This window comes from Xiphophorus hellerii, chromosome 12, assembly GCF_003331165.1.
Source record: "Xiphophorus hellerii strain 12219 chromosome 12, Xiphophorus_hellerii-4.1, whole genome shotgun sequence".
Taxonomy (NCBI): Eukaryota; Metazoa; Chordata; class Actinopteri; order Cyprinodontiformes; family Poeciliidae; genus Xiphophorus; species Xiphophorus hellerii.
In genome coordinates this window covers 31547548-31575222 of record NC_045683.1, presented here as the reverse complement: position 1 = coordinate 31575222, position 27675 = coordinate 31547548, and the positions used below count along the sequence as shown (strand labels likewise).

At 39.4% G+C, this 27675-nt stretch overlaps 1 protein-coding gene and 2 long non-coding RNA genes across 3 annotated transcripts; 1 reads left to right on the top strand and 2 right to left on the bottom strand.

The window, feature by feature from the left end:
• The first annotated feature begins 422 nt into the window (after positions 1–422).
• LOC116729582 (tumor necrosis factor ligand superfamily member 15-like) lies at positions 423–6650 on the top strand. The gene is made up of 4 exons (XM_032578226.1): positions 423–896; positions 3022–3052; positions 3148–3210; positions 4406–6650. The coding sequence occupies exons 1-4, from the start codon at positions 648–650 to the stop codon at positions 4852–4854; spliced, it is 792 nt and encodes a 263-aa protein (XP_032434117.1). The 5' UTR covers positions 423–647; the 3' UTR covers positions 4855–6650.
• Positions 6651–17500: 10850 nt separating this feature from the next.
• Positions 17501–20215, bottom strand: LOC116729344 (uncharacterized). The gene is made up of 3 exons (XR_004341139.1): positions 19830–20215; positions 17934–19734; positions 17501–17754 (listed from the first exon to the last, which is right to left on the bottom strand). It is a non-coding gene; the product is annotated as an uncharacterized LOC116729344 (long non-coding RNA).
• A 2760-nt stretch (positions 20216–22975) lies between these two features.
• On the bottom strand, positions 22976–23486 carry LOC116730180 (uncharacterized). Its single transcript, XR_004341274.1, has 2 exons — positions 23311–23486; positions 22976–23221 (listed from the first exon to the last, which is right to left on the bottom strand). It is a non-coding gene; the product is annotated as an uncharacterized LOC116730180 (long non-coding RNA).
• Positions 23487–27675: the final 4189 nt, after the last annotated feature.

Here is a 27675-nt window from a genome sequence, read left to right as displayed (position 1 = left end):
GAGTCCCATTGAGAGACCCCTTTGATCTGCATTTGGTTACTGTTCTCTGAATGCTTGCCCATCTATAGTTTATTTTAAATCCTTAACACAAACCTGTTCAAAATTAAGAAATTTGTTCAAAATAAGAATGTTCAATATACCTTTTACACATGCCGTAAGATTAACTGTACTAAGCACTAAAAATAATCATTTTTCCTCAACAATGTTTATAACTGTAAAACGACTAATTCCGCCTCTGCCACACAAACATGGATAATTGGATCGGAATAGATGTCCACTATGTGAAATGAGAGAGCAGCTCATTTGCTTTATAATAAACGGTCGTTTTAGAAGCGAATCTGCAGGGACTGGCATGTGTCTTCAGTAAGGACAGCTGGAGCGTCTTTACAGGGACTTTGCTCTGTTCTTACCACGCGCATATATTCTATTCATGCCAACCAGGCAGATTTTTGTTTTTACATACTCCGGGAACATCAAAGCCCTCAGAAACAGGAAGTTCTGGTGTGATTTTCTACTCTGGGTGAAACTCATTTTTTAATCGAGACTCTTTTCAATGGAGCGCGGCTTTCAACGTGGGCGAAAGTGCAGATAAATGGAGGTTGTGGCAGGCAGTCGGGACTTGGTCCGCGAATAGGAAGGCACAAGACATGAAGGAGGAGGACAGCTGCCGGTGTGACTATGAGGGAGGAGCGGAGCCAGAGCCAGAGGCAGAGGCAGAGGCAGAGGCAGGCCTTCGGTGCCAGAAGAGCCGACACATTCAGCTCCAGAGGGAAAGGCACCGACGACGGATGGCCCAGTTTGTGGCAGCGGCGCTCCTTCTGCTGCTTTGCGGAATTCTGGCGGTATTCCTGACGCTCAGACTAGAGAAGCCGTGCGACTGTGCTACTGACAGTCAGGTAATTGTTCATATTGAAGCTACTCTCAGCAGCTGTCGTGTACCGCGTTTTGAAAGTGTTATTGTTTAAGAAGCTGCTGACGGTGGAGCAGGGTGCAAACTTGAGTTTTTCAAAGTGCGCAACTGGTGAACAAGCTCTGTCAGCAGGGAGGTCAGGGTGTGTTCCCTCGTGCACAATGAATATGGTTTATTCATGTATTAAATTAGTGAATATCGGTCGCTTTTTGCCGGCAGCACTCTGACAGAGGAACTTCACCTAGCACAAACTTTCTCTACATGCACGTGCTGGTTGTAGATGTGGGTTGTTATGACTTTGCGACATGGGTGCGTGGACTGAGCCCCACGGAGCCGGGGAAGCCGAGAGAAAAGACGATTCAGCCTACAGGGAAAGTCCCGAGTTTCCTCACTCTCTCTTCATTGTCGGTCTCTAGGTTTATGTTTAATCTATTTTTTTTTTCTCTTTGTTGCAACTGTTATCCTCGCAGTAGGTCTTACAGCACGCCTCCCACTGACATGGTGCCGCATTTATTTGGTTTATGCATTTTGTGGCTTCGCCAGCTCTGTTGATAACGTGGGCTCTGCCCATTAGGAATCCTCTCTGCCAATGCCTGACTGGATTTGGTGATGTGGAGGGCGGTATATGTGCCTTTCTGGATGAACAAGGTTTGCCCTCAGGTGAAACAACCTCAGTGCAGATGTGGAGATGTGATCCTGTAAGCTGTCTCAATAACATAACGGAGCGGAGACCAAGTTGGTCAACACACGTGTTCCAGTGTGACCAAACAAAACTACATTTGCTGATTTATTACTAATCCCGGTTGAGGAATAAAATGGCATCCGTCAGTAATGTGTCACTAAGCTGATGATCAGCAGGATGACAAGTGCTAGACTGCTGCAGTTGTACGCTTCACTGACATTCTGCTAAGGTTTCTGTTTGCTAAGTGAATAAATTCAGTAAGCCAACATGTGTTGTATCTTTAAACTTCAATCATCCAATGATATAAATGTTTCCCAGTCGTGAGCAGAATATGCTGTTTAACATTGGTAGAGTGGGTTTGGCAAGCTGTTCACGCCACAGCTAACAAACCCTTTAAACATGGCGCCATTTGAAGGTAGATTAATATAACATATTGTTTTTGGGAGACATAAATTCTCATTCAAGCGGTAGGCAGTTATGCCCCCATCAGGCTTTTACTGGCCTTTGCTGATTTCTGGTTTTCTGTGAGGTCTGACCTGTTAGTCTGGATTTTAACCAAACCCTGTTTTCTCTCCAAGTACTACAAAGCAAACAGATTCATTTGTGTTAACTTTATTTTATTTTACCAATTAAATGTAACAAACTTTGCTCCAAAATAAGGAGTCTGGTTCTACTACAACTTGCTTGATTTTTTTTTTCTTCTATTTTTGGTGAATCCAACAGGAAGTTCCATGTTTACATATATATATCCCCATTATCCCCACCAAAGTGTATCCCGGAAATCCATTGGCTGATTCCTGAGCAAAATAAAAACAATAAAAAATAGAGCAGATTAGACATAAAGTTGGACAAGCAAGGCCTAAATATTTTGGACATGTGCACAGCAGGGATTGTGAAAATATTAGACAAAGGATTTTGTTTATGAAACTGTCAGTGGAGGAGAAATAGAGGGAAACCACTGAAAAGGTTCGTGGAAGACAGTGCAGGTGGGTCTGCTTTGTTAAAATAATTCCCTGCTGCTAAAAACATGACGGAATTCTGTAAAAATCTTTCCTCCTTCACATGTTCAGTCCAGGAAAACTAGACTCCATTCTTGTTACATTTTTGTAACACATTAAAAGCAGCTAGGCTTTCTACAGGTGCTGGGTTGAAATAATAAAGGTTTGCTAGTCTTATTGTAATATAAAGGTTGTTTGGCTGCAGGGCACAACTTCAACAACATTCATGTAAGCTATTTTTAGTTCAGACTCTGCTGTTTTAGAAGTCATGCTGCAGCTGTACTTCAGCACCATAAACCAGCTGCAGTGTGATTGGTCAGGTTTTAAACAGAATCGCCTGTTTCACAACCACAGGATCTTTTTAGCGCCAATTTAGAAATTGATCCTGTTTTCCTGTTTTAACAAAGCCTGTGTTTGTTTTTTTCTTGCAGACCAAGTCTGAGTCTGACAGCCAGTCATCAGGTAAATGTGTTGTTTGGTGAGAGGTTGATGCTGAAGTCGGTTTTTGTTTTACACATCATTTGTTAAAGGCGAAATATTTTGTATCTTTGTCTTAGGTGTTGCTGAAAAGCTGCAACAACCTCAAAGTGCACAGAGGCTTCCGAGCGCCATGTTGACAGGTAGTGATGTTTTACAGACTTAAACATGAGGGAAGGAGGACTTTTCTGGGTTTCCGTTTGTAAGCAGGCCTAGCGTCCCTGACACTGACTCTTCAGCTTTTCTCTTATTTATTGGCCTCTCCCCACTTCTGTGTGCCTGATAAGGAACCATTCTAGTATTAATAATAAAGTGTCTTAACACGGCCCAGCCCAGACATGATTGTCTTACAGAATAACACTGAAGTATTGAGGTAAAGTACTCTGGAGATTATCTAGGTCACGTCGTGCCTACTGACATACGCATGTAGGTGTTTTGGGAATGTCTCCAGAAATTAACTTCTTATTTTGGGAAAGTCCCATTCAACCATTTGTAAAGCATGTGCTATTAGTTTGCAGCTGGGCGACAAGCCACGTTCCTCCCTCCCCAGGAATCTGCTGAGTTAGTTTATTTTTAGCCAGATACTACACAGTCAACACTTAAGACTATCACTTCATGTTTCACTCTCTTCCAGTGATATGGAACAAAAGAATAAGACAGTAAGATAATAAAGGCATGAAATTATGAGTTTAATTACATATTCTAGTAAAGGTTTTAGAGGCCCATTCCTCCCTCGACTCAGCTACTTTAAGGGTTCGATATGCTGAGGTGAGTGGATCTTTATCAGTGCTAGCACAGCACCACTGAGTGTTCATCTCCCTTTAAGCTTAACACTCAGACAAGCTACTGTCAGATCATCCGACAGTAGCCAATCAGAACCCCTCCTCCTGGTTCTGATTGGTTGTTTTTGCATTTCTTCAGACAGCAATAATAGCTTATGGAGGAGGTGGAGGAGATCTGTTTTTCCATAGATTATCTGTCTCATGCTATACTGTCATGACATGGCGACAGTTTAAACAAATATGTAAAAACATCTACTTTACTGCAGCTTTAAGAAAACAGCAGTGATTCCTGCCCATTTTTTCTGATACCATGACAGCCACTGAGCTGGATGACCACACTAGATATTCTTCAGCATCATGTGCATAAACACAGTAGTGTGATGGAAGTATAACCAGTACAAACCAGATAATATTGAGTTTGATCTTATTGAACCTTTTGCCAGTGGAGTCCTGTTCTTTCCTTTGACTCTTCCTTAATTTTGCATGAAATATTAGATGTTTTACAGCAAGAAGAAAGATCTCCAATCCTATCTTGTGTTTCTGTCTGCACTTTCAGCTCCAAAGGGTAACATCACGAATGGAAGATATCTTCTTTGGCAACACACATTAGGAGAGGCGCACATTGATGGAGGTTTCAGGTACTCCAACGGGAGTCTGATGGTGCCCAGAAAGGGCCTCTACAGAGTCTTCCTGCAGGCCCTCTATGAGATTGAGAGCAGTGACTGTGATCGTACACCTTTCCTGATGGTCTCTAGCTGGGTGTATGTCTTCAGACAAGGTGACGGAAAGGACCGACCGCTCCTGACAGCAGTGGATACAGTGGCTTGCAAGCAAAATGTAAAGAAATCTCTCTTCACATCTGGCATATTTAAGCTGGATACTAATGACAAACTACATGTAACTTCTTCTCATCCAGACCTTATGCGTAAAAATGAGTTCCAGTCATTCTTTGGAGCTCAGCTCGTGTTCGATGATTGGACTCAGGAGCCACTAACTGGCTCCTGAGTCCAACGATGCAGTTGCTTCAATAAAGATTGTACGCACCAGTGCAGGTTTATGCTTTAACTAGTCCACCTCTGTAGCACCGAGTAGAACCTTGTCAGCAGCAGGTTGGCTTCCTTTCTGCATTTTCTTTTCACTAACAGCTGCCACAGCACTGATGCAATTAAACTACACGAATCAGTAACAATTTATTTGAAGTGAGCATAACGTTGATATGACACTGTCTTAAACACAACGTGACACCTGTTATGAAGGAGTCTTCATGAGTGTTTATGACTGTTGTCATGAAGTGTCATTTTGTAAATAATGACACTTTTAATGAAAAATTGTACTAAAAATAGAATTAAAAATCCATTAAAAGTGTCATTAGTTACCAAACAACACTTCATGACCACAACCATTCATGAAGACTCCTTCATGTTCGTAACTGAAGTGTTGCGAATAAAGTGTTACCCACTAATCCAATATGTCAACTTTGCAGCACATTCCATTTTGTGTTAAATCTATTGATATATTTTATATTTTACATTTATTATATAACATATTATGCTGGGTTAAAATATTTCTGTGTTTCTAGAAAGCTTTTAATTTATTCTAATTTAATATAAAGGGACATGTATTATAGGGCTTGCATCAGGCTGGGAGTTATTTTATATTGTTTTTTATTATTGTTTCCTATAAGTCTGGAGTCTTGAGGTGATTCACTGGAAGCCACTTGTTATGAAGCAAGTAACCAAGTAAATAAGTAAGGGGGGATTTTTTGCCTTGTACACGTGGTGAATTTCTCAGTAAGCATTCATTTTCCCAGGATTTATGATAAGCATGACTTTGTTTATTTTTAGTAGCAAATGTGTACAAATAAATTAATTACATTAATTTAAATCTGATCTTTGCCATCGTCCATTTTCTTACTATTGTTATTTATTTTAAAATGCAGCCCTTTGCTGGAGACAGTCATTTGATCAGGTCAAATTCTATAGCTGCTACTGAAATGTCTAAGGTCAGGCAGTCTTTTAGAGTCAGTGTAAAAGCTGTGTAATACTTCATTTGGATGAAAAGACAGTAGATTTGAAGAGCCGGAGCTACGTGTGAAACAGTTTGTCTGCTGAAGCCACTTCTTTGATATTAGAAGTTGCTAAAAACAGGCAGCAAACAGGAAGAACTTAGCTGGATGGAGAATGAAGACAGAAAGTTGTCCTACTAAAATCACAGTTTCTGCAGAGTAGCTCCATGCAAAGTTGACTGGATTTAACTCATCCGGGCTTCACAATTGAACAAAACACACATAAAGAATACTAAGCACAAAAATTAGATTGTCAAGTATAAAACCTCCCACTTCCACTGATCTCTGTCCTGGTTCTACCAAAAATATATTAGCAGACCGTATTTACTCTCTCTTTAAAGTCCTGCTGTGTCAGCATGGTTTTTCTAACTGATGATGGGGGAAAAAAATGACATGTTCAAAATGTAAACACGTCTGATGGGTTCTGTGAAATGCTTTAGCCAGCGCTGTGTGTGCTGCCTGTTTGGACCTAAGGCCAGGTCCAAATTAAAAACCTGTTAAAATATTTATTTTGGCTTTTCACTTTGTTATTTTTTTTTTCTATTAAAGGTGCTGCTTGATAATGTGCTGAAATGATTGTTTGAATCATGGCTTGCAAGCTGTATTTCTGTATTCTCCAGCTAATGCTGTGATTTAACTCTTAAAATGCCATTGCTATCTGTGAACTCTATAGTTGGGAGTGTGTATAGTGATGTTCAGGGATTCTGCAATAAAGATGAATTCTAAAAAACACACACATCTGGTGCAACATGGCGTCATTTCTCAGTTTGTCAGTGTGAGGACCCAATGATCTCCTGAGGAAGCTGGTTGTTCTCAGGAAGAGAGCGTCAGTCTGGATGAACGCAAAGATCACTTGTAATTACAATAAACAGGAGCAACTGGTCTAGTTTACCAACTGCAAAGAGTGCAGGAACCTGCAGTTGTCTTTATAAGTCTATATCTAGGAATATATATATAGATTTTATTACAGACTCAGAGTCCAGATTACATACAAAAGAAAACAAAGACAATAAAATAAAAAAAAAAGTACAATAAAAATAAAAAACGACTCCTAGCTATTCAGAAGGGAATCATACCAATGTCTCCAGAGTACAGATGAGTATTTTACTGCACTATATTTGATATTAGTTAACAGTATTATAATTCTATTATTAGACTCGTTTAACCGACAAATAAATTTATACATAAGCTTTCTTAAAACAGCCATCAAAGTGCTGACGCGAGCAGATACAAACAGTTCACTGGCACAGGTCCATCTGGGTTTATTTAACAAGAGTCTCAGTGCATCATTATAAGCCACCTTCCGTCTTTGAAGACTGGCTTTTTTAAAATTGCACCACAAATGTGCAGAATACAGTGATGTACAATATGATCTAAACAAGTTCAGTTTCACTTCATCAGAACAGAATCCAAACTTACGAACAAGGATATGCCTGAGTGTATAACATTCGAACATGATGAACATGAACATGAACATGAATATGATTTATACTGGCTATGAAAAGTATTCACCCCCTTGGAGGTTTCATTGCTTTTACAACTCAATCATGGTCAGTAAAATTAGGCTTTTGCAAAACAAAAATACAAAAGGACTTAAATATCAAAATGGAAACTGGTTTTTAAAAAATAATGACAAATAAAAATATGTAACATCAAATGAGTGATTGCATAAATATTCGCCCACTCTAAAACTGTTGACCTAATTCAACAGAGGTCCAGCCAGGTGGTTCTAGTAGTGGAGATCATCTGAGTGCAGTGAGTGTCTCCAGTGATTGTAGTACAAAGACAGCTGGTTCTGGTTCTGGTTCTGGAAGGTCCATTCACTGGTTCATCAGTATCCTGGGTAAGGTTATTGAATAAAAGTCAGTGGATGAACAGAAACATTCCCTGGAGTTCATTTCAATGAATCAAGACATGGAAGGAATCTGGTCCATGTGTAAACCTGCCTAGATCAGGCTGTCCTCACAACCTGAGACCGTCAACAAAGAGACTGGAGAGAGGACGCCAGGTCACCATGACAACGCTGAAGAAGCTACAAGCTTCAGCATCTGAGATGAAGAGCCTCTGTGGATAACAGCTGTTGCCTGGGTTCTCCTCACATAGATGTGTTTTGTCAAACTATTAAACATCATCAATCACTGCAGCAATATTTATAATAAAGATGCAAGTATGACCTCAAACAACTTTTAATAGCAATACATACCTATAAGATTACAGTTCAAACTATACTAAATTACTGTAAAGCTGTTCTCAAAGGAGACTGAAATCAGAAGCACAGCAGAACTTCCAATTCCCTGCTGTTGGTCTCAAAGTTCTGTTCTAAAAGCTCTGACAACCTTCATCATCACAACCATTTCTATCAGGCATATCACCATCCTCTTCAGAAGCTGTAGCAATAACAGCAGATGTACAGTGTAAAATATGAACATGTTAGAGGTCACCCACCGCTGAAAAGATACAATTCTGCAGGATGTGAGTGCATCGTCCCATATATTTCAGAAATATTCTGAGACACTCCCAGGTCTACCAGTAAGGCAGATGTAGCTCAGAAGATTTTGCAAAAACACTAGTACTGTGATATTTTACATTATTCTCTTGACTATTTTTGTAAAGGGCTTTGGCTGTCTTGTTGTAAATGGTGAATCAGTGAAGGTAGTGGAAAAAAGCTCTCTGCTCGGATGAGACCAAACACTGCACATCACCATAAACACATAAACATCCCCACTGTGAAGCATGGTGGTGGCAGGGTCATGCTATGGGGATGCTGCTTGGCAGCAAGTCTCGGAAGACATGTGGGGAATCCTGTAACACGACACCATGTCCGTCTCTCATGGCGAAGCCGTAACCTGATCTGTATTTCCTGTAGCGTATATCTCAGTTTCACATTGTCGACAGCCTCAAGGGAAATAATGGCATTTTATGTTGGCACACTTCCTGTTCGTTTACCAGAAACTAATAAACCACTTCATCCAATCAAAACATGCTCTTGTCATTGTTTTTGTCATCTTCTGCTCCACTTTTCTTGGCTACACACAGATTTCTGTTTGTTCAAAGAGTCACCCTGACCAGTCTGCCACTCCATCACCGTTAAATATCTTTGTTTAAAGTTCATATTTCTGATTTTTGTCAAGCTTGAAGTTTTGGCGATCGCGAAACACATCTTAATGTTTGAGAAAACTGAGAAAACCCAAACAGCTGTTTTCATGTTTTATTTATCTAGAACAATCAATGAAGCCAAAAACGGAAACACTGCAAAACCGCAGTTGACCAAAACACACAACTCACATTTCTCACAAAAGAAAACAACAACAACAGAAGAAAAAATAACTTTGTATTTTGTGGACAGCACACCTCTGCTCACACACGGCGGTGGCAGCACAGCCTGGGGCCGCTTCGCTGCTTCAGGACCTAAATGGCTGCCTGTAGTGTATGCAGACCAATACGCACCTGTGAATGATTTAAAAAGAAACAAAATGGAGGTTTTAGAGAGGCTTAGTCAAAGTCTGGGCTTTGATCTGGTTGAGATGCTCTGGCTTGGCCTTAAAGCGTCCGTAGGAATTTGTAAAGAATAGAGGAACACCATTCCTCCACTCCACTGTGGTAGAAGACTCATTAGCAGTTCTGTTACTCTGAAGAAAACTGAAACTTTGGAGCCACTGACTTTATGCAACATGGTTTAAAAGTGAGATTTCCTTACTTAGTGTCTCTGTCTCTGTCTCTCTCTCTGTCTCTTTCTCTTTCTCTTTCTCTCTCACCCACACACATTCTTTTAGATCCACCAAAGCCTCTAATCTAAATAGACTCTTCCTACTTGCACATTTAATTGTTGGGTCAGTTCAGAAGAATTTTGCACATTAATGAGTGTGAGCCTCCTCCTGTTACAGCTCGTTTAAACATCTTGCAGCAGTCAAGCAATGCATAGTTTTCTTGCAAGAAAGCTACGCAAGAAACTGTGTAAGAAAACTCCTTGATGGAGTTATTAAAAATAAACTAGGCATTTGTAACAATGAAACCATGACGACAGGGGGAGCAATGATGCTTGCCTTTTAGTGGTGTGAGTTTTCAGTCTCCCATGGACAACAGCGAGTCAAACTGAATAGAATTTGAACACAGATTTTGACTTCAGTCCCTGTCTGAGAAAACCCCTGGTGTTATGCAACACTTTCAGGAAAGCTGATTTGTGCATTCTTGCATCAACTCTGTCAAATCGTGCAGGGACAGGCCTGCATGTTCTATTCAGAACACAAACTGTGCATGAAGGAAAACCTTTAATGCTTTAAAAAAAAAAAAACAATAGTCGAGAGGTTGTATTTTTAAATGAGATGTTTCTCCATCCAAGGTCATGGTGGAGGGGTGTGGGTGGGTGTGGGGGTCCGTAGGCCCCCTGTCAGCAGGAACAGACCCTTAGATTTTCTCAGCGTACCTTCAGATGCTGGAAAATCATATGTTATTAAAGGATTTTATTAAGAAATGCCAGTTTTAGCAACTTGCATAAAACATACAATTAAAACATGATATTTGCAAACTCTATGGAAAGTCTCATAACGTCACTGTTTGAGATAGAGTTAGGGTTAGGTATGGAATGGATGGGGTTAGGATAAGGGTAAGGTTTAGGCTGTAGAAATGAATGGAAGTCAATGGAAAGTCCCCACAAAGATAGCCACGTAAATATGTGTGTGGGGGGGCATGGGGTGGGGGGTGTGGGTGTGTGTGTGTGTGTGTGTTTTTGTATGTTTTTGTTTTGTAATGAAAGTCAACAAACACAGTAAACACTTTAGACAAAGCCTAGAAGGAGTAAAATAAAGTCTTTGCACTATCTTTTAATAAACAAACTCCCATCTAAACTCTTGGATGTTTTCCATTGATTGACATTGATGATATTTTTAACATTTATGAAATGTGAATGTCTTGTATTTGATATTAAGTGAATACATAGATTCCTGTTATTATTACTATGTCTGACATGTTCTTTAAGAATGCAGTTTCCAACTCTCCCTCTCAACATCCCACCTCCACAACTATTTCCTGTTTTTTCAACATACGTAGATAGTCTGATGCAAACAAGGAGAGACGGGAATCAATTATGAATGATTCTGTTTCAGTTGGTAAGTAGAGGAAATGTTTGCACCACATATGAAAATGACCCAGGAGCGATCAGCTGCAGTCATATCCGTCAGGACCACATTAAAAGTTTCCTACCGATAATTCAGGATGTGAGGATGTGTGGCCCACGCAGATGCTATAAAACCGCAGACAGCCAACCCTTCCTGCCCTTCCTTTATGCATTACAGAATGATGAAATTCTTTAATCCATGCTACCTGTAAACTGTTGACCCACATACTGTAAACTGAACAAGATAACAGCTTGTCCTTAACATACTTAGATAAACCTACACCATCATTTTCTCCTTGGCTCTGTTGCAGGATGCCATGCACACAGGCTATATTTATTTGTCCTGGTTTTATTCCTCAAGCATATTATAAACATTAAAAAAGTAACTTCTTCCATCACAGGTTTGCTTGATTTAATAACGTGAAGCCAGGACGCCTCCTGCATAATGTAACTAAAGAACAAACATAAAGTAAAACAACTTTGACATCTTAGTCTGCTGAACATTCTTAAAATTTGTTAAAGCAAAGGGAATGAATAACCATTCCTTTTAAAATGCTGATGCAGACCTTGTGCAGTCTAGACACTGTTTATGTTTCCTCAATGTTGCACTTATTTTTTTGCATCTCTGGGTTTATTTCTCCTAGTATGTGGCATACGCCTGTGGGATGAAACTGAAGCTTTTGGATAAGACTTTATGATTTTTTTTTCATTGTCCTGCTGTAACATTTATCTGTGGAGATTTAAAACAATGTGGTGAGGAATTTATTTGCTGGTAAGAAGCAGCGCTTTTGATTTATCTGTCAACGTTTGCACTTTCAGTCACTGTCTTATTTACATTATCATTATCATTATCTTTAATTTAACTACTTACAGATTTATTTATTTTTTTGTCACTGTGATGGACCGAGCAGTAAAGGAGAGTCATTCATAAAATAGATCAAAATAAAGGAACTTTATCCAAAGAAATGGCAACACGAATTCAAACAAACTGACTCTCCAAAAGAAAGGCACACAAGACACTGGAACAGTGGCTGATCATGGGACAGCAGTGACTGAGGAGGAAGGAGCTACTAGATATTGTGTCTCATCTAAGAAAACTAAGACAATTTGAAAGCATACATTTTCATAGTCTCATCAGCCACAACAATAAGAAATGTTCAGTTTCTTTAACCTCCTTGAAAACTCTCCTCTCCATTTCAGCTAAACATGCCAGAACCTCCTTTTGAACTTCTGGTTTACTTTTGCATTTCTGGGATTTCAGGCAGAAGATCTAAGCTTTATTTAAGTTGACTTTGTTCTGTGAGGTTTCTGTCCTCAGCCTCTTCTTCTGTTTAACCTTCTAACTCCTCCACCACATCTTCAGGAGGCGGGGGGAAGAACACAACCATTCTTCCGCCTCTTCTTCTCTCTGGCTGTTGATCCCGTCTAAATCCTTGTCCTTCCATTGTCAGAAGTGTGACATTGTGTTTTTGTCTGGCTGTACGCATTATGTCGATGGTTCATGAGATGCAACTTTGATCTATTTCAGAAAACCGGTTGATCGTTGGTTGATCTAATGCTGCACACATTTACCCACAGTGGAGAAAGTCAGGATTCACCTGGGAGCAATTTATCAGTCCATGACAGATTTAGAGAAAAGTCGAATGGAAATGTAAAGAAATATGATTGACATATTATGAGAACCACGTTAAAGCTTATACAGTGAAATGATTAAATGCTGTAGAGGTCGAGATAATTCATTTTCATAATATATTCTGATCAATATGACAAAAGTCACGGAAAATGTAGGAAAAAAGCTGAGAATTTGACATTATCACTTTCATGATGCGCAAAAGCGTTTGCAACTTGACAGTAATAAGAAGGAGCTTTTCTGATGTGCAGCAGTGACACAATGCTTGGAAAATCAAACAAGGAGTTTTGAGTATTTCAATTTTGCTCTGAGAAATGCAGCAAAGTGACCGAGAAAAAAAACTGTAAAGGAAACATGAAAAACAATTCTGGTCCAGCAGGAGAACTACAGGCTGTGAGGTGGTGACCTGCAGAAACCCTCCAACAAGTCCATCTCTGCATGAGTCTACAGTGGCCTACTCAAAGTCTAAACTTAAATCCAGTTAAGATGCTATGGCACAGCAGTAAGCAAGTTGCTTACTGTGCTCTTAGAAATAAGGATGATTTAGTTCTGAATTACAACTTTGTAGTTTCCTGTTTATATTATGTAAAGCACCTGGAGCTGCCTTTCTGCAGGAATGTGATACAAAGATAAACTTGATTAACTGAACTTGACTGATACATGCAATAAGCAATAACAGGAAAAGAAACGTTTTCGTCTGTCATCATATGAAAATGACAGACCTGAAGAATAAAACTGACTGAAGAGATGCAGAGCAGTTTCCAGGGCAACAGGTCGGCTGTGGTTTGTCTTTACGACACACAGAAATCGTCACACATGAAACCAGAAATTAACACACACAAGCACATGAACAAATCACTATGCAGGAAACAGCATTTTGTAAAAGAATACAGAGGCAAAGACTTATCTGTTAATATTTTGCTTTTTTACCCCACGTGACTAGAGTGTTTCCCATAAGTCATGAGGAGTGAGGATAAGGAACCATAAAAAAATAAACAGCAGAGTGTGGAGGCGGGGAGAAGAACACAACCATTCCAAATATTCAGAAATTATTGTTTGCTGACATCTGAATGTAACCAGGAAGATGAGATCATTCTGTGCAGAGAGCTGAAGGATAATTAATGCTAATGTTTCAATAGATAGATAGATAGATAGATAGATAGATAGATAGATAGATAGATAGATAGATAGATAGATAGATAGATAGATAGATAGATAGATAGATAGATAGATAGATAGATAGATAGATAGATAGATAGATAGATAGATAGATAGATAGATAGATAGATAGATAGATAGATAGATAGATAGATAGATAGATAGATAGATAGATAGATAGATAGATAGATAGATAGATAGATAGATAGATAGATAGATAGATAGATAGATAGATAGATAGATGCCATGTTGGTATCTACATCAAGCTTTCACCAGGGTCAGACCTGTACCAACCTGGTGCTGTGGTGGTGCAGGGTTAGACCACAACAAACATAAGGAGACCTTAGTCTTTGCCGTGGTCGTCACAGGTTTGATTCCCAGCATTATGACTTTAGCTGCATGTCTTCATGCTCCTTCATTACCCACTACTCTCAAATAAAGGCTGCCTGAGCCAAAAAAAATCTTAAAGAAACAAAAAAGATCCTTTACTAGTTTACTTCTTTATTTGAAGTAAACTAAATGATTTGAGTAAGACTGACTTAAATTTGTCAAGTTAAGCCAACTTAATAAAATCAGTTGGATAAACTAAAAAAATTTTCCAGTGAGCTACACATTTGGAAAAGAAAAAGGATTTTTTTTATCTCTCAATATGACAGAGTAGAGACATCCTGAAGTTTATAGTCAAGATGTGCATGATCTGTAGGTGATTTTTTAGTGTTATTTGTGTTTCCGGCTTTGATCATCTCCTTATTACTTATTAATATTTGGTCTTATATTTGGTCTATCCTTGTATCTCTATTTTGCTGCTTCTTTATTTTCTGTCGGCTTCCTTGATTTCATTACCGCTTAGACTTATTGGGGCCTGCCATGCAAAGCAATGGCAGGAACCTATTACTATTGTCGGAGAGAAGCGTCTCTTTAATCTTTATTTTTCTTCCGTAACCGTTAATGCGGCTCGTACCGCTGGGTGCACACCTACAAATGAGGTATCAAAACGTGCAGAAAATTCACACCATTGGAGCTATTACTTCTGGTGGGATTTGGGCTTAACGTGGCGACATAATTCGCAAAAAACTACGAAAAAAAACCCATTATAAGTCAATGGGAAAAATCCTAGAAATACCCTATTTTTGAGGATTTGCTGTGTCGTCACAAATTCACCTAGAAATGCCATTCAAATTTCATTTTGTAGATACGTCTGTGATCTCTTCGAAAGTGAAGACGGCTCGTCGATACCAGTTATGGTTTGTCCACAATTTGCCTCTAAGCGACCCAAAGTTTCTCATTTTTGCTCAAATTAGAGTGACAGCCGATCTAGGTTCAGATCTGGGCACAACATTTCTTTCTCTCATCGCTGTAAATGCTCTGAGTGAGGTACAGATATGAATCTCGGGACTATCGCAGAAGACACATTGCCCTCTCATACGCTCGAAACGCTTTTCGAATATGTATTACGGTTCCCGAACAAGAAGGATTTGTTTCCAATGCTTTTTTGTCAGTAAAACGTGTTTGCTCAAACACACAATTGTGTGTTTGAGAGCTCAGAGCTCAGAGCTCACACCCTGCTGAGACCATTATTTACCATAGCAACGGAACTCAAGAGGCTATTGGCTGCTGGTTAGGACTACGAATACGCATCACTGTAGTTCTATCTATCCTCAGTTGAAACAGATCAGGACTGAGAACTGGCCTTTAGAACTACCTGCTGCTATGGGCTGTATATAACTGATTTAACTCAGTAACTGTTACACATGGGATTAGTTTGGAACATTAAAATTAAGCATACTGAAAATTTCAAAATAAAAGCCTTGAATATTGTTACATCATGTAATTGCTCTTTTTGGCTTTGTATGACTTTTTCATCCAAAGCAATGTTACACATGGGATTAGTTCGGAACTTTAAAATGGAGCATAATAATAATTTCAAAATAAAAGCCTTGAATATTTTTACATCAGGTAATTGCTGTTTTTGGCTTTATGTGACTTTTTCATCCAAAGCACTGTTACACGTGGTATTAGTTTGGCCCTCTGAAATGAAGCATACTGAAAATTTCAAAATAAAAGCCTTGAATATTTTTACATCATGTAATTGCTGTTTTTGGCTTTGTATGACTTTTTCATCCAAAGCACTGTTACACATGGGATTAGTTCGGAACTTTAAAATGGAGCATAATAATAATTTCAAAATAAAAGCCTTGAATATTTTTACATCATGTAATTGCTGTTTTTGGCTTTGTATGACTTTTTCATCCAAAGCACTGTTACACATGGGATTAGTTCGGAACTTTAAAATGGAGCATAATAATAATTTCAAAATAAAAGCCTTGAATATTTTTACATCATGTAATTGCCCTTTTTGGCTTTATTTGACTTTTTCATCCAAAGCACTGTTACACATGGTATTAGTTTGGCCCTTTGAAATGAAGCATAATGAAAATTTCAAAATAAAAGCCTTGAATATTTTTACATGACGTAATTGCTCTTTTTGCCTTTATTTGACTTTTTCATCCAAAGCACTCTTACACCTGGTATTAGTTCAGAACTTTAAAATGAAGCATACTGAAAATTTCAAAATAAAAGCCTTGAATATTTTTACATCAGGTAATTGCTCTTTTTGGCTTTATGTGACTTTTTTATCCAAAGCACTGTTACACAATGGAATAGTTTGGCCCTCTGAAATGAAGCATACTGAAAATTTCAAAATAAAAGCCTTGAATATTTTTACGTCATGTAATTGCTCTTTTTGGCCGTATATGACTTTTTCATCCAAAGCACTGTTACACATGGGATTTGTTCGGAACTTTAAAATGGAGCATAATAATAATTTCAAAATAAAAGCCTTGAATATTTTTACATCAGGTAATTGCGCTTTTTGGCTTTATGTGACTTTTTTATCCAAAGCACTGTTACACAATGGAATAGTTTGGCCCTCTGAAATGAAGCATACTGAAAATTTCAAAATAAAAGCCTTGAATATTTTTACATCATGTAATTGCTCTTTTTGGCCGTATATGACTGTTTCATCCAAAGCACTGTTACACATGGGATTAGTTCGGAACTTTAAAATGGAGCATAATAATAATTTCAAAATAAAAGCCTTGAATATTTTTACATCAGGTAATTGCGCTTTTTGGCTTTATGTGACTTTTTCATCCAAAGCACTGTTACACATGGGATTAGTTCGGAACTTTAAAATGGAGCATAATAATAATTTCAAAATAAAAGCCTTGCATATTTTTACATCAGGTAATTGCGCTTTTTGGCTTTATGTGACTTTTTTATCCAAAGCACTGTTACACATGGGATTCGTTCAGAACTTTAAAATGGAGCATACTGAAAATTTCAAAATAAAAGCCTTGAGAATTTTTACATGAGATTATTGCTGTTTTGAGCACTATATAACTGATTTTATCCAATGACTGTTATTCATGGGATTAGGTTGGCCCTTTGAAATGAAGTTTAACTAAACTTCCAAAATAAAAGCCTTGACAAAAATTTTAAATCGTACTGAATGGTGCACGTCCGCCTTACTTAACGTTCTTGTGGTTCTCCGCGTGCCATTGATTATGTTGCGGCGTTCTTTAGCGTCGATGCCAATTTGTAGCATGACGACGCCGGGCCCAAACCCCACGGGCGCGCCTTGGCAGGCCCCGGCTAAATTTCTTCCGAAATTTTCTAGTTTAGTAGCTTCTGCTCTTGTGGATTTGCAGATTCATGTTTAGTTTGTTTTCTCGACGTGTGTTTTCTTGTACAGTAGATCTTCTCTTAGTTCTAGTTATTTTTGTTCCTGTCGTCGTGTCTGCCCCCTTGTGTTAGGATCCGTCAGTCTCCTTCCAGCTGTTTCTCGTTTTCTTGAAACTCATTCTCTCGCCCACACTGAGCTGTTCTCTGTCTCTTACCTACAAGTATTCTCTTTTATTGTGTGTTAATTCCACATTCCTGTCGGCGCGTTGGATCGTTTCCCCGTGACATGAGTGCAAGAAAAAAAAGAGAAAAAAAAGATTGAATGCAGACTTCAAATAAAAGAAATCATATTTCATTAAACAACTTGGTTATGGTATGCAATATGCACACAGGTTATTTCATAGTTTTATTTTTTGTTTATCTCTGCCACTGACCCATTTGTTTGATTCTCAGTTTAACTCCGGACTCGTTGTCTGTGATGGACTCATGACCTCCACAGCTGTGCGACCCTGCAAAGAGAAGCGGTTACACACCGTGGACGGACGAATGAAGAGGCAGGTGCATAAAAACTATTCAGATGAATTAAAAAGGCATCAGCTAGACAGTAACTGTGTGGGCGGCTGGGGTTTCAGTCCTGTCCATACACCTCCACAGGTGAAAGTTTAGCAGGAAATGTGAAGCTATTGAACGAGCAGTATGCTTCCAAGGAGTGATGTAATGAAAGAATTCAAAGTATGTCTTTAGACTGACATGCTTTATCAAACGGCCGTCAGCCTACATCAGCAGATATTTCATTTGCAGAACATGAATCTCATAATTTCCTTACTTTTAAAAATTATTCTCAGTTTGACAGTGGTTTTTCATATCCATTATGGCTCAATGCCCAGGGTGCCACCAGTCCAGGGGGGCGGCACAGGCATGTGGGCAAAATTAATTTCTCCTTTGCCAAATCATTTTCATTGCTTATTTGCATGTGCTGTCAATGTGGAGCATGAATAGCTGTGTGTTGGGCATAGAGCAAAACAATGTTAGCGATAGCACTAGCAGTGCTAAAGTTTGCATCTCAGTGATTCTTGAAAAGTGGGACAAAATGGGTTTAAATATTCCCCCCAAAAAATGTTATTATTCCTCAAGCTTATGTATTCAAATATGACAAATAATGGTTTGGAAATGTAAAGATGCCAAGGTGCAGACTCCCAGTTGTAACATTCTTTTGAAAATTACATTTTTAATGGACCTGATCCAGAACTCTGTCATCACCATCTGACAAAAAAACATATAAAATTATTTTTTTTAATGACCCTATTAGTGACATTTTACTGAGTTTTACAGACAAATGCTTCTCAAGAAACAAAAGAAATATTTAAAACAAAAAACAACATAAAGTCCATCTGACAGAGTTAGTGCATGACGGAGTTGACACAGAACTGAAGGTGGTGACAAACTAGTGAGTAAAATGAAATACTTGATACATGTGAAGTAATGCCACTTATGTAAAATACATTAAAATGAATTAACTGCACACTTAAGTGAGATTTGTCAACACTATCACTGAAAGAGTCGGACTGTCAGTTATAAACTCTCACGGAGTTGACAAAATGCCAAACTTTATACGATGCTATTCTGAAGGAGGCTCATCAGGTCCATGAAATCTTTACAGTATACTAAAATTAAGCATTTATTTCACCAAATCTCATCAAACCCTTGTAAATAGTCAGTTATGGTGTTGACACATCATGGTTGTGATGAACAACTTAGGAATAAAACATGGCCGAATGTCCTGCAGGTTTTAGATGCTTCAACTCACCTGAGTCAATAATCAGGTCATTATCTGGAGAACTTGACTGCGTACTGAGAGATGTACATTTGACTGAGGTGTGTTGAACTGCCTGCACAGCTAAAAGCTGCAGGGCACCGGCCCTCAAGGCCTGGATTTGAGATCTCTGATTAGATGATCAAGAGGCCATTAAAGTGAGGGACTGGCCACCATGCAGAACGTTCCACAAGACATTTACTGGAACAACAAAAGGTTATCAACTCCCCAGATGATGATGCCTGTATTTCAGCTGAGTACAAACATCCTTTACAGAAAGTGGTGATGAAGCGTGTCAGCTGTGCTGCAGGGAGAATGGGTGGTGACGTCAGACGTGTGCATAACAATTGGCAGAAGGTTTAGCTGCAGTGTGTGGTCATAAAGTATAAAACTGAATAGTCCAAATGAATCCAGCTACAGATCTGAAAATGCCACACAATCAAGAAAAGAATTTAAAAAATTAACAAGGCTTAAGAGTAGACAGTAATGTTTACAATCGATATCTGACTATACTTACACTAGGCAACAACCCTGAGTCATGATTTCCTCATTAGTCTTCTCACCGGTTTCCTGGTGCCTCTGAATCGCAGGAGTCAAACCACAGGCCCAAACTGGAAATACCACCAGTTGGGTCTTGGGTTTCTGTGACATTAATGTTCCTGGGAAGCCGCTTGGAAAAGGATACAGCTGCTCTCTGTTACACCCACTCAGTATCTGCTGCCTGCCTAAAACAATGCAGGGAGGCAGGAAAACTTTTTGAGGTGATTCAGGTTATTCAGGTCTGGCGCCGCGCTCTCGACTTTTAGGACGGCAACAAATTCCTTTCGTAGAACCCTTTTCAAGTGCCGTCGCTCTCGCAGAGCTGTTTGAGCGAGATTTTATGAATGCAACAGGAATGACCTGAGCACAGAGAGTATCTGCAGGATTCCTGGATGACTGAATGACCGCTCTGACAAGCCAGTCACTGACTGGATCTTTCTAAAAAAATCTTTGGAGATATTTCATGCAATGATTATTGTCGAAAGAAGGAATTTTAAGTTAGTTTTTACACTACATATATACTGTATATATATATATATATATATATACTGTTTATAGCTGGTCTTTGACTAGGCCTCTCAGATTTACTGCTATGTTTTGGGTCACGGTCATGTTGCAGGGTTCAGTTCTGTCCCCTCTGATGCACAATAAACAACCTGGTGGATGCTATATTATTATTCATAGTAATTATCATTTGTACAATCAGTTATAATCCTTTTGGACCCGAACATTTTCCTCCACACTTTCTGTGTCTCCAATATGACACGTCTTACTTCCCATTTTCCAGTGATTTTCTTTGGGTTCCTGTCAGTCGTGCTCCTGGGTCTTCATGATGCTCTGCAGCCATCAGACAACAGCTGGACTCAAAGTGAGATTCAGTTGCACACAGTTACCGAAATGACACTGCAGCTGGACTGACATGTCGTTGGCTGACGTCTGAAAATATCTGGGGGTTTTTATTTCGGAGTTTCAGAGCTGATCCGGCAGAAATAGACTCGGTGAATTTGGAATGTTGTTGCTTGGCTACTGGAGTACACAGAAAAATGACCAGAAAACTATGTGACTATGAATACATGTAGATATATTAAAGTGTTTCTGGTGCAGGTGAGAAAAGAAAAGTTAAATACTAATGCTAATTGCCTCCCACACTTTTCAGATTGATATGCCAGACTGCCCCAGGGCAGCTGCAGCTACAATCCAGTAGCTTGCCGTCATCAGTGTGTGAATGTGTGAATGAATGGAAATGACTGATTTTATATAAATCACCTTTGAGTGTCCTAATAAAGTCTGATATCATTTCATTTCATATATCTGGGGAGAAAATGGTAAAACTACATAAAAATCATAATTATGAAACACGGATGACACTGTATGTGTTTATTGGGATTGTATGTTGCTACATACAATTTATGTTGCTACATACAATCCCAATAAAATTCAATGAAGGCTGCGGTTGTAACATGACAAATCAAGAGTTTGAAGCAGCATTGTTGCTTTTACAAACCACTGCACACGACTCATGTCAGCAATACCAGCAGAGACAATACACAGACATTCCAGAGTTATTCAGATCAAAAGAAAGAAAATATTCAAAATGCTTTGAGTGAGACAATTTTTTTTTTCCCCCTTTATGATTCTTAACTGCAGGTTTGGGGGCTGAATCATGCTGCATGGAATATTTACTGTTTACAGGAAAAGCCCGAATACCTCTCACTCCAGCATGCATGAACTATTGACCTTTTAGCCGTCTGAAGTGACATCTAGAAGTAGATAATCAACTCAGACAAGATCTATCATCTTTACACGTAACACTATTATTACCTCACCACCACACAGCCTGAGCCACATGGAAAAGGGAAACGAAACTCGTGTGGCATTATGAATTACTAAACTAGTGCAACATGCTGCCCGAACCTACAGGAACCGAGTTAAACTCTGCTGCCATCCAGGCGTCAAACCATCTGCTGCAGGGGCACTGCGCCCCCACCCCCAGGTTTAATATGTCCGTACAGCTCTCCTTTATTCATGCACTTATAAAATACAGTACAGTAATTAAATTAAAACCATCATGGTATTTAGGTTTTTGTTGCCTCCCTAATGTTATTATTCTTTCCTGATGTGTGAATAAATTGCAGCCTAGAAAGCAATTAAAAAAGAATGAAACAAAAAATAGGCCAATATTTGATCATTTAATATATAAGTGAGCCAAAGAGCCACTTCCTCCAGCCTCTGGAACCGCCTATGGGCTGCAAGTCTGAGGCATTTTGTTAGCATGTTTTCCTTCATTCTTATAGCTTGATAGGAAGTCAGGTTATCCAAACTGGCAACCCACATTAATAAAATATTAGTGAAATAACATTGACCACAAAACACTGTATTTATAAAAGATATCAACATTTTTTCCTACACAGAAAGCCCTAACAAACTAATGCAGAAAAGAATAAACGGTTTCGCTTCACAATATTGATTTATTTACCAATAAATCAGCATGATTTGTTCTTTAAATTGCCATTTATATTGTTCGGTCTCAGGAGATGATTGAGGAGATTGAAGAGACGCTCAGGCCTGGTTCTTCCAGGTTCTGACGGTCCGCAGTGTTCCTCTCCTGACCCATTCTGTCTGTGTGTTATCACACAGACAGAATGTGATATCACGTCATTGAATATCGCCGACACATTTTCTTTTTAAATCGCCCCTATTTAACTTCACTGAAATTGTTAAGCCTGGAATGTGTGTCTTCCTACTTACTTTGTATTTTTGACAAAGGATTTGCTTCCAAGGACAGTGGAGAGTGGAACTAGAACTTTGTTTTTTGATCAATATTAAGGAATCATTGTCTTTAAACAAACTCCTGTAGGTTGTTGTGTTTGCATTTCGTCTTATTTCAAATGTACTAAGGTATTTGCACTAGAAACTAGACCTGGATTCCTCGGTAAGATTTTGTGTTTTGCAGTCCGTCTGTTGTTAAATGAAATGCTTTGAATAATGACGAATTTCAGCAGGTGTTATTTTTTCAGGACTACACAAACAGTTGGTGCTGTGCTGCATCAGATTGGATCCAGGAGTGAAATACCTGACCGACATGCCTTAGTATGAAAACCTGCAGGAACGATAAGGCTGTGCTTATCACTGCACACAACTTTATTATTATAAACAGACCCAGTTCCATGTTTCTAATCACACTGCAGTGTTTGAAGGTACGTGTCTTCAGTCAGGCGTTTGTGACATGGGAAGAGGTTTAGCCTGTAGGCCCTTCTGTCATCAAAGCTCTTCTAGCAGAAGTCATTAGTGTCAGACATTATGTTCCAACACTCCTTCAGCTGCCAGCAGTAGCTCTTCCTCAGTCACGTTCTGTAGTTTGAACTTGAGCTGCAGCAGAAAACCCAGATATGAACCTGAACCTGGCAGCGAAGTCTAAGGAAGCTGTTGCAAGGAGGAAGTGATCCTACAAATCTGACCTTGTGGCCTCTTTGCTAAGTTCCTTCAGTGTGTTTGGCTGCTTTAGAAGAAAAAAAGAAAAAGGTTGAGTCACAAGGTCATTAACTTGTAATTGTAACAATCATCATCATTCCTAGAAAAGCTCAAACCACGAGTTCACACATGTTGCATCAGGTTTTAAACACTGAGACACGGCCTATAATAAATCACACAGGGCAAGTCATGGCAGAAGATTTGCTCTAACATGTGTGTAGAGTGGAACTTAACCACTGTGGTAAGTATGTGGCGTTGAAGAATGTTTTCATTAAATATGTGCGACCATGCCTTACGATGGACTGGCGACCTGTCCAGGGTGAACAGCTGAAACGTCTTGCTGGAGATAGGCACCAGCACCCCTCCTCACTCCACTAGGGACAAGAGTGTAAATGAATGAATGGATGGATGAATGACTTAATTCCATTTCATTAGTGCGGCAGTGTGTGAGTTCTGAGTCACTCTGCTCTTCCTTTTTCTCAGAACTTTTATGATTTTCTTCTCGTTTCACTGTTCTTTGGCATCTGTTGAAAGCATTTTACTCTGACTGTGTTGCACAGAGGTTTCACTTTGACTTGAGAACAGAACACAGAGAAAGACATTCAGGCTGAAAGTTCATGGAGGAGTCGGGTCCAAACACTCATTATCACTGTTGAAGCACATTAGAGCCACAAGCCACAGCAAGAGAACTGAAACTGGAGCAAAACAGGAGCTCATCGGGTTGACCTAATAACTTTAGGAGAAGTATAAGTCAAGTAGAGGTAATAAATTGCAACAACAAACTAATCTAATGTCTGGTCCTGAACCTGGGAGCTGATCTCAGATGAGTAGAAAGCAAAGATTGGAAGGGACTTTGAGGCCATGAAACAATATTTTCTGAGTCATTAACTTTAAGGGCCACATTAATGTTCAACTAAGGTCTACTCTATGTAATCTAAGAGTAACATTGTATATAAACAGCTGTCGAGCAAAGCCCTTGAGTCTGGAATGCCAACAGGAAAACAGAACCATTAAGCTCATCTGCTCCCAGGGCCAAAACGGTACAGGCTGTTAAGTCAGAACATTATGAACATTTTTTTTTTTATTTAACAGAAACACTTTCAGCTCAATTTCAGTTTAGTAGAAATGATTGAAATTAAACTTGTGATGTGTCACATGTCTGGAATCCTTCCCAAAGTTAATGAATATTTTTTTGCGGGACAAATCCAAAACATACACAAAGTTGCTAAGGAGTGGTAAGCCGAGTCCCAGAAGGGAGGTCAACTTGGGAACAGGTATTTTATCAACAGAATGCTGCTAGTGTTGTCAAGTATGACTATCTCAAGCAACAATTAAAAAGTGGTCTTATTCATAGCGGTGTGAGTGTGATAATTCTCCTAAAGTCCCTTGGAGTCATTAATTGTGCTCAAAATCACCTTTGGAGTGACTTTATGCAGGAAACAAAGATGTAAACCTAAACTTCCTGGATTCATGTTTCACATTTAAAGGTTTCATCCAAGAGTTGCTAGTACTGCCTAATGCCCCTGTCGATGCATTAGGCAGTACTAGCAGATGCTGATGGGGTTTGTCTGGGTTGCGTTGTGGGTTTCTGTGATGCCAACAGGTCATGTCTGACGACACCGTGGAGAAGCGTCAGAACCCTGGCAGTATGTTCCCCTCTATAGCACAAGTTTCCCATTTCAGGCTGTTGCATGATTCAGTCATGTAAAAACAATACAACCCCTCTAAATATTTATCAGTGCTGCTGGTGCTGTTTAATGAACTTTATTCCAGTTTGACCTTTCTACCAAATGTTCAGTTCTAACTCTTACTTGAACCCTTTGGCTGCTGTGTAGCCACATGCTGACAGGCTGCACATCCAGTATCTGGCTGTTAACAATAGCTCTGATTATTGCCATGGTTTTTCAGACATTTTTAGATAAGTGCAATTCACAGCCTCTGTTGCTGGTTTCTTTCCAGAACAATGACTCAGATTCTCAACAGAGGTCTGCTCAAACTCCCAGCTGTGTCCAGGTTTCAACCAGTCACGCCTTTATTCAATGTAAAGCTGAACATGTTGGAGACAGTTTAATCCACTTTGTAATGCACCAGCACCACTGGCAGTAGAGTAGCACCATGATGCTACCACCACCAAGGTTGGGTTTTGCTAGATTTAAAAAGCCTAAGCTTAACTTCACCAAACACTCTTCTTGTACGTGTCATAAACTAGCTCGAGCTTTTCCTCTGTGACCAGGACACTTGGTTATTCATGGGGACATGGATAACCCACATGGATCACCACTGTGGATTATCCATGTGGACCAACTGAGCCTCAGATGGTTCCTGGGTTGCTTAGTTTGGGTCACGTGGATGAGACTTAGGAGTCTGAGCAGCACAATCAAAACCCAAAAACACACCTGGGTTTTGATGTGAATTGGGGATCACCTTGTGATCCTTGTGAGTTTGATATGGATGAAAAAAAAAAAAGTTAAAAAGTAAACGCTGTTATCGTTTTAGTGTTTTCTGGAAAAGGTCAAATCAGACATGTTGCTCCTGTAAAGCAATCTATGGTAGGAAATCTAGACGTCAACCAGGGGTGATTTAATCACACCTGGGATTCACTGTGTTTATTGTTAACCTGAATGAACCGACATGAAACTGCAGGTCTGATGTCCAGGACTGTTTCATGTAAAGATGGACGGTTTCAGATGAAACCTACTAATGCAGAACAAACATATTAGAAAAAGCAGAAATATGCAGTGGGGTGAACAAGTGTTTGCCCCCTCCCTGATTTCCAAGTCTTTTGTTTCCGACACTTAAGTGTTTCAGAACATCAAACCAATTTAAATATCCAAGACAACACAAGTAAACACAAAATGCAGTTTTTAAACAAAAGTTCCCAATTGGGTGGAAATCCACCCAATTCCAGTCATGTTTGAGGTCGGGTGACCGAAACCTCAAACATGTTGACTAGAATTTAAAAAGGCTGCACATGAAAGAAACAACCCAATATGAATTTACTACCATTTCTTATAAGAAGGTTGGTCAATTATCCAGACAGAATCAAGCCAGAAGTTTGTTGATGGCTACAGGAAGTGCAGAGACAGATTTAGTGAATATATTTCACTGATAGTGTAAATGCAAACGACAAAAAAGGAGACAGTTTCAAATAAATTATGTATTTTATTAAATTATTTTTGCTCATTCACATAGCAAGAGGCAAATCAACTCAAACAAAATAAATTTACATCAGTAGCACATTTGTTAAAAAGCAAAAACAAGTGAGGCTCAAAGGACGAGGTGGTTACATTCCTCTGTCTCGACGTCTGGAGCGAAGACGGCCTTCCGATTATTTCACTAAAACTCGTAACACCGGCGATTAGGAGGTAAGAAAGGTTCATGCATACGCAGACTGGATGTGAGGTTTGGTGCAAAGAAGTTTAAATCTCACATTGTTTATTCACTCTCACACACTTCCAGCAGGACAGGCGACTACAGCAGTTTGCAGCACATGCAGCACTAAGACTGAGGACACTTTAAGGTTCGAGTCAAACAGGCCAGAAGGTGTTCAAAGAAAACACTAAAAGGACAAACCACCTGAAGAAGCACTGGTACAATGAAGGGAAGGGACACTTGCATGCTGGCTGTGGCTTGAATGTGACAAACTTGCACACAAAAAAAAAAAAAACATTCTGTGAGCAGCTGCCCTCTGTCACTGTAAGGCAGTCTGTTATTTGCTGAACAGGGGTGCAGACTGTTCCTCAGGCGGGAATCTGCCTGAGGAACAGGCAGATTCCCGCCTGTTGAACGGTAACAGGCGGGTGGAACGGTAAGAAGCAAGCGGTATTGCCAAGACTTTCATCTTTATCAGCAGTTAAGGCAAATCATCCTCTCAACAGTCAGGAGTGGAAAAGAACCCATGAGGACCATTATCTGCCCTTTTCCACTGCACATTAATTGCTTCAGTGGAAGGTATGAGTTTGTTATGGGTGAAGAAAAAAAAAAGTTAAAAAGTAAACGCTGTTATCGTTTTAGTGTTTTCCGGAAAAGGTCAAATCAGACATGTTGCTCCTGTAAAGCAATCTATGGTAGTTTAGGAAATCTAGACGTCAACCAGGGGTGATTTAATCACACCTGGGATTCACTGCGTTTATTGTTAACCTGAATGAACCGACATGAAACTGCAGGTCTGATGTCCAGGACTGTTTCATGTAAAGATGGACGGTTTCAGATGAAACCTACTAATGCAGAACAAACATATTAGAAAAAGCAGAAATATGCAGTGGGGTGAACAAGTGTTTGCCCCCTCCCTGATTTCCAAGTCTTTTGTTTCTCACACTTCAGTGTTTCAGAACATCAAACCAATTTAAATA

Bases quoted from the DNA above. Each gene is read 5' to 3' on its own strand.
- LOC116729582 (XM_032578226.1), top strand. From the start codon at position 648: ATGAAGGAGGAGGACAGCTGCCGGTGTGACTATGAGGGAGGAGCGGAG. The intron at 897-3,021 runs GTAATTGTTCAT...TTTTTCTTGCAG, and splicing joins ACTGTGCTACTGACAGTCAG to ACCAAGTCTGAGTCTGACAG. The intron at 3,053-3,147 runs GTAAATGTGTTG...TCTTTGTCTTAG, and splicing joins GTCTGACAGCCAGTCATCAG to GTGTTGCTGAAAAGCTGCAA.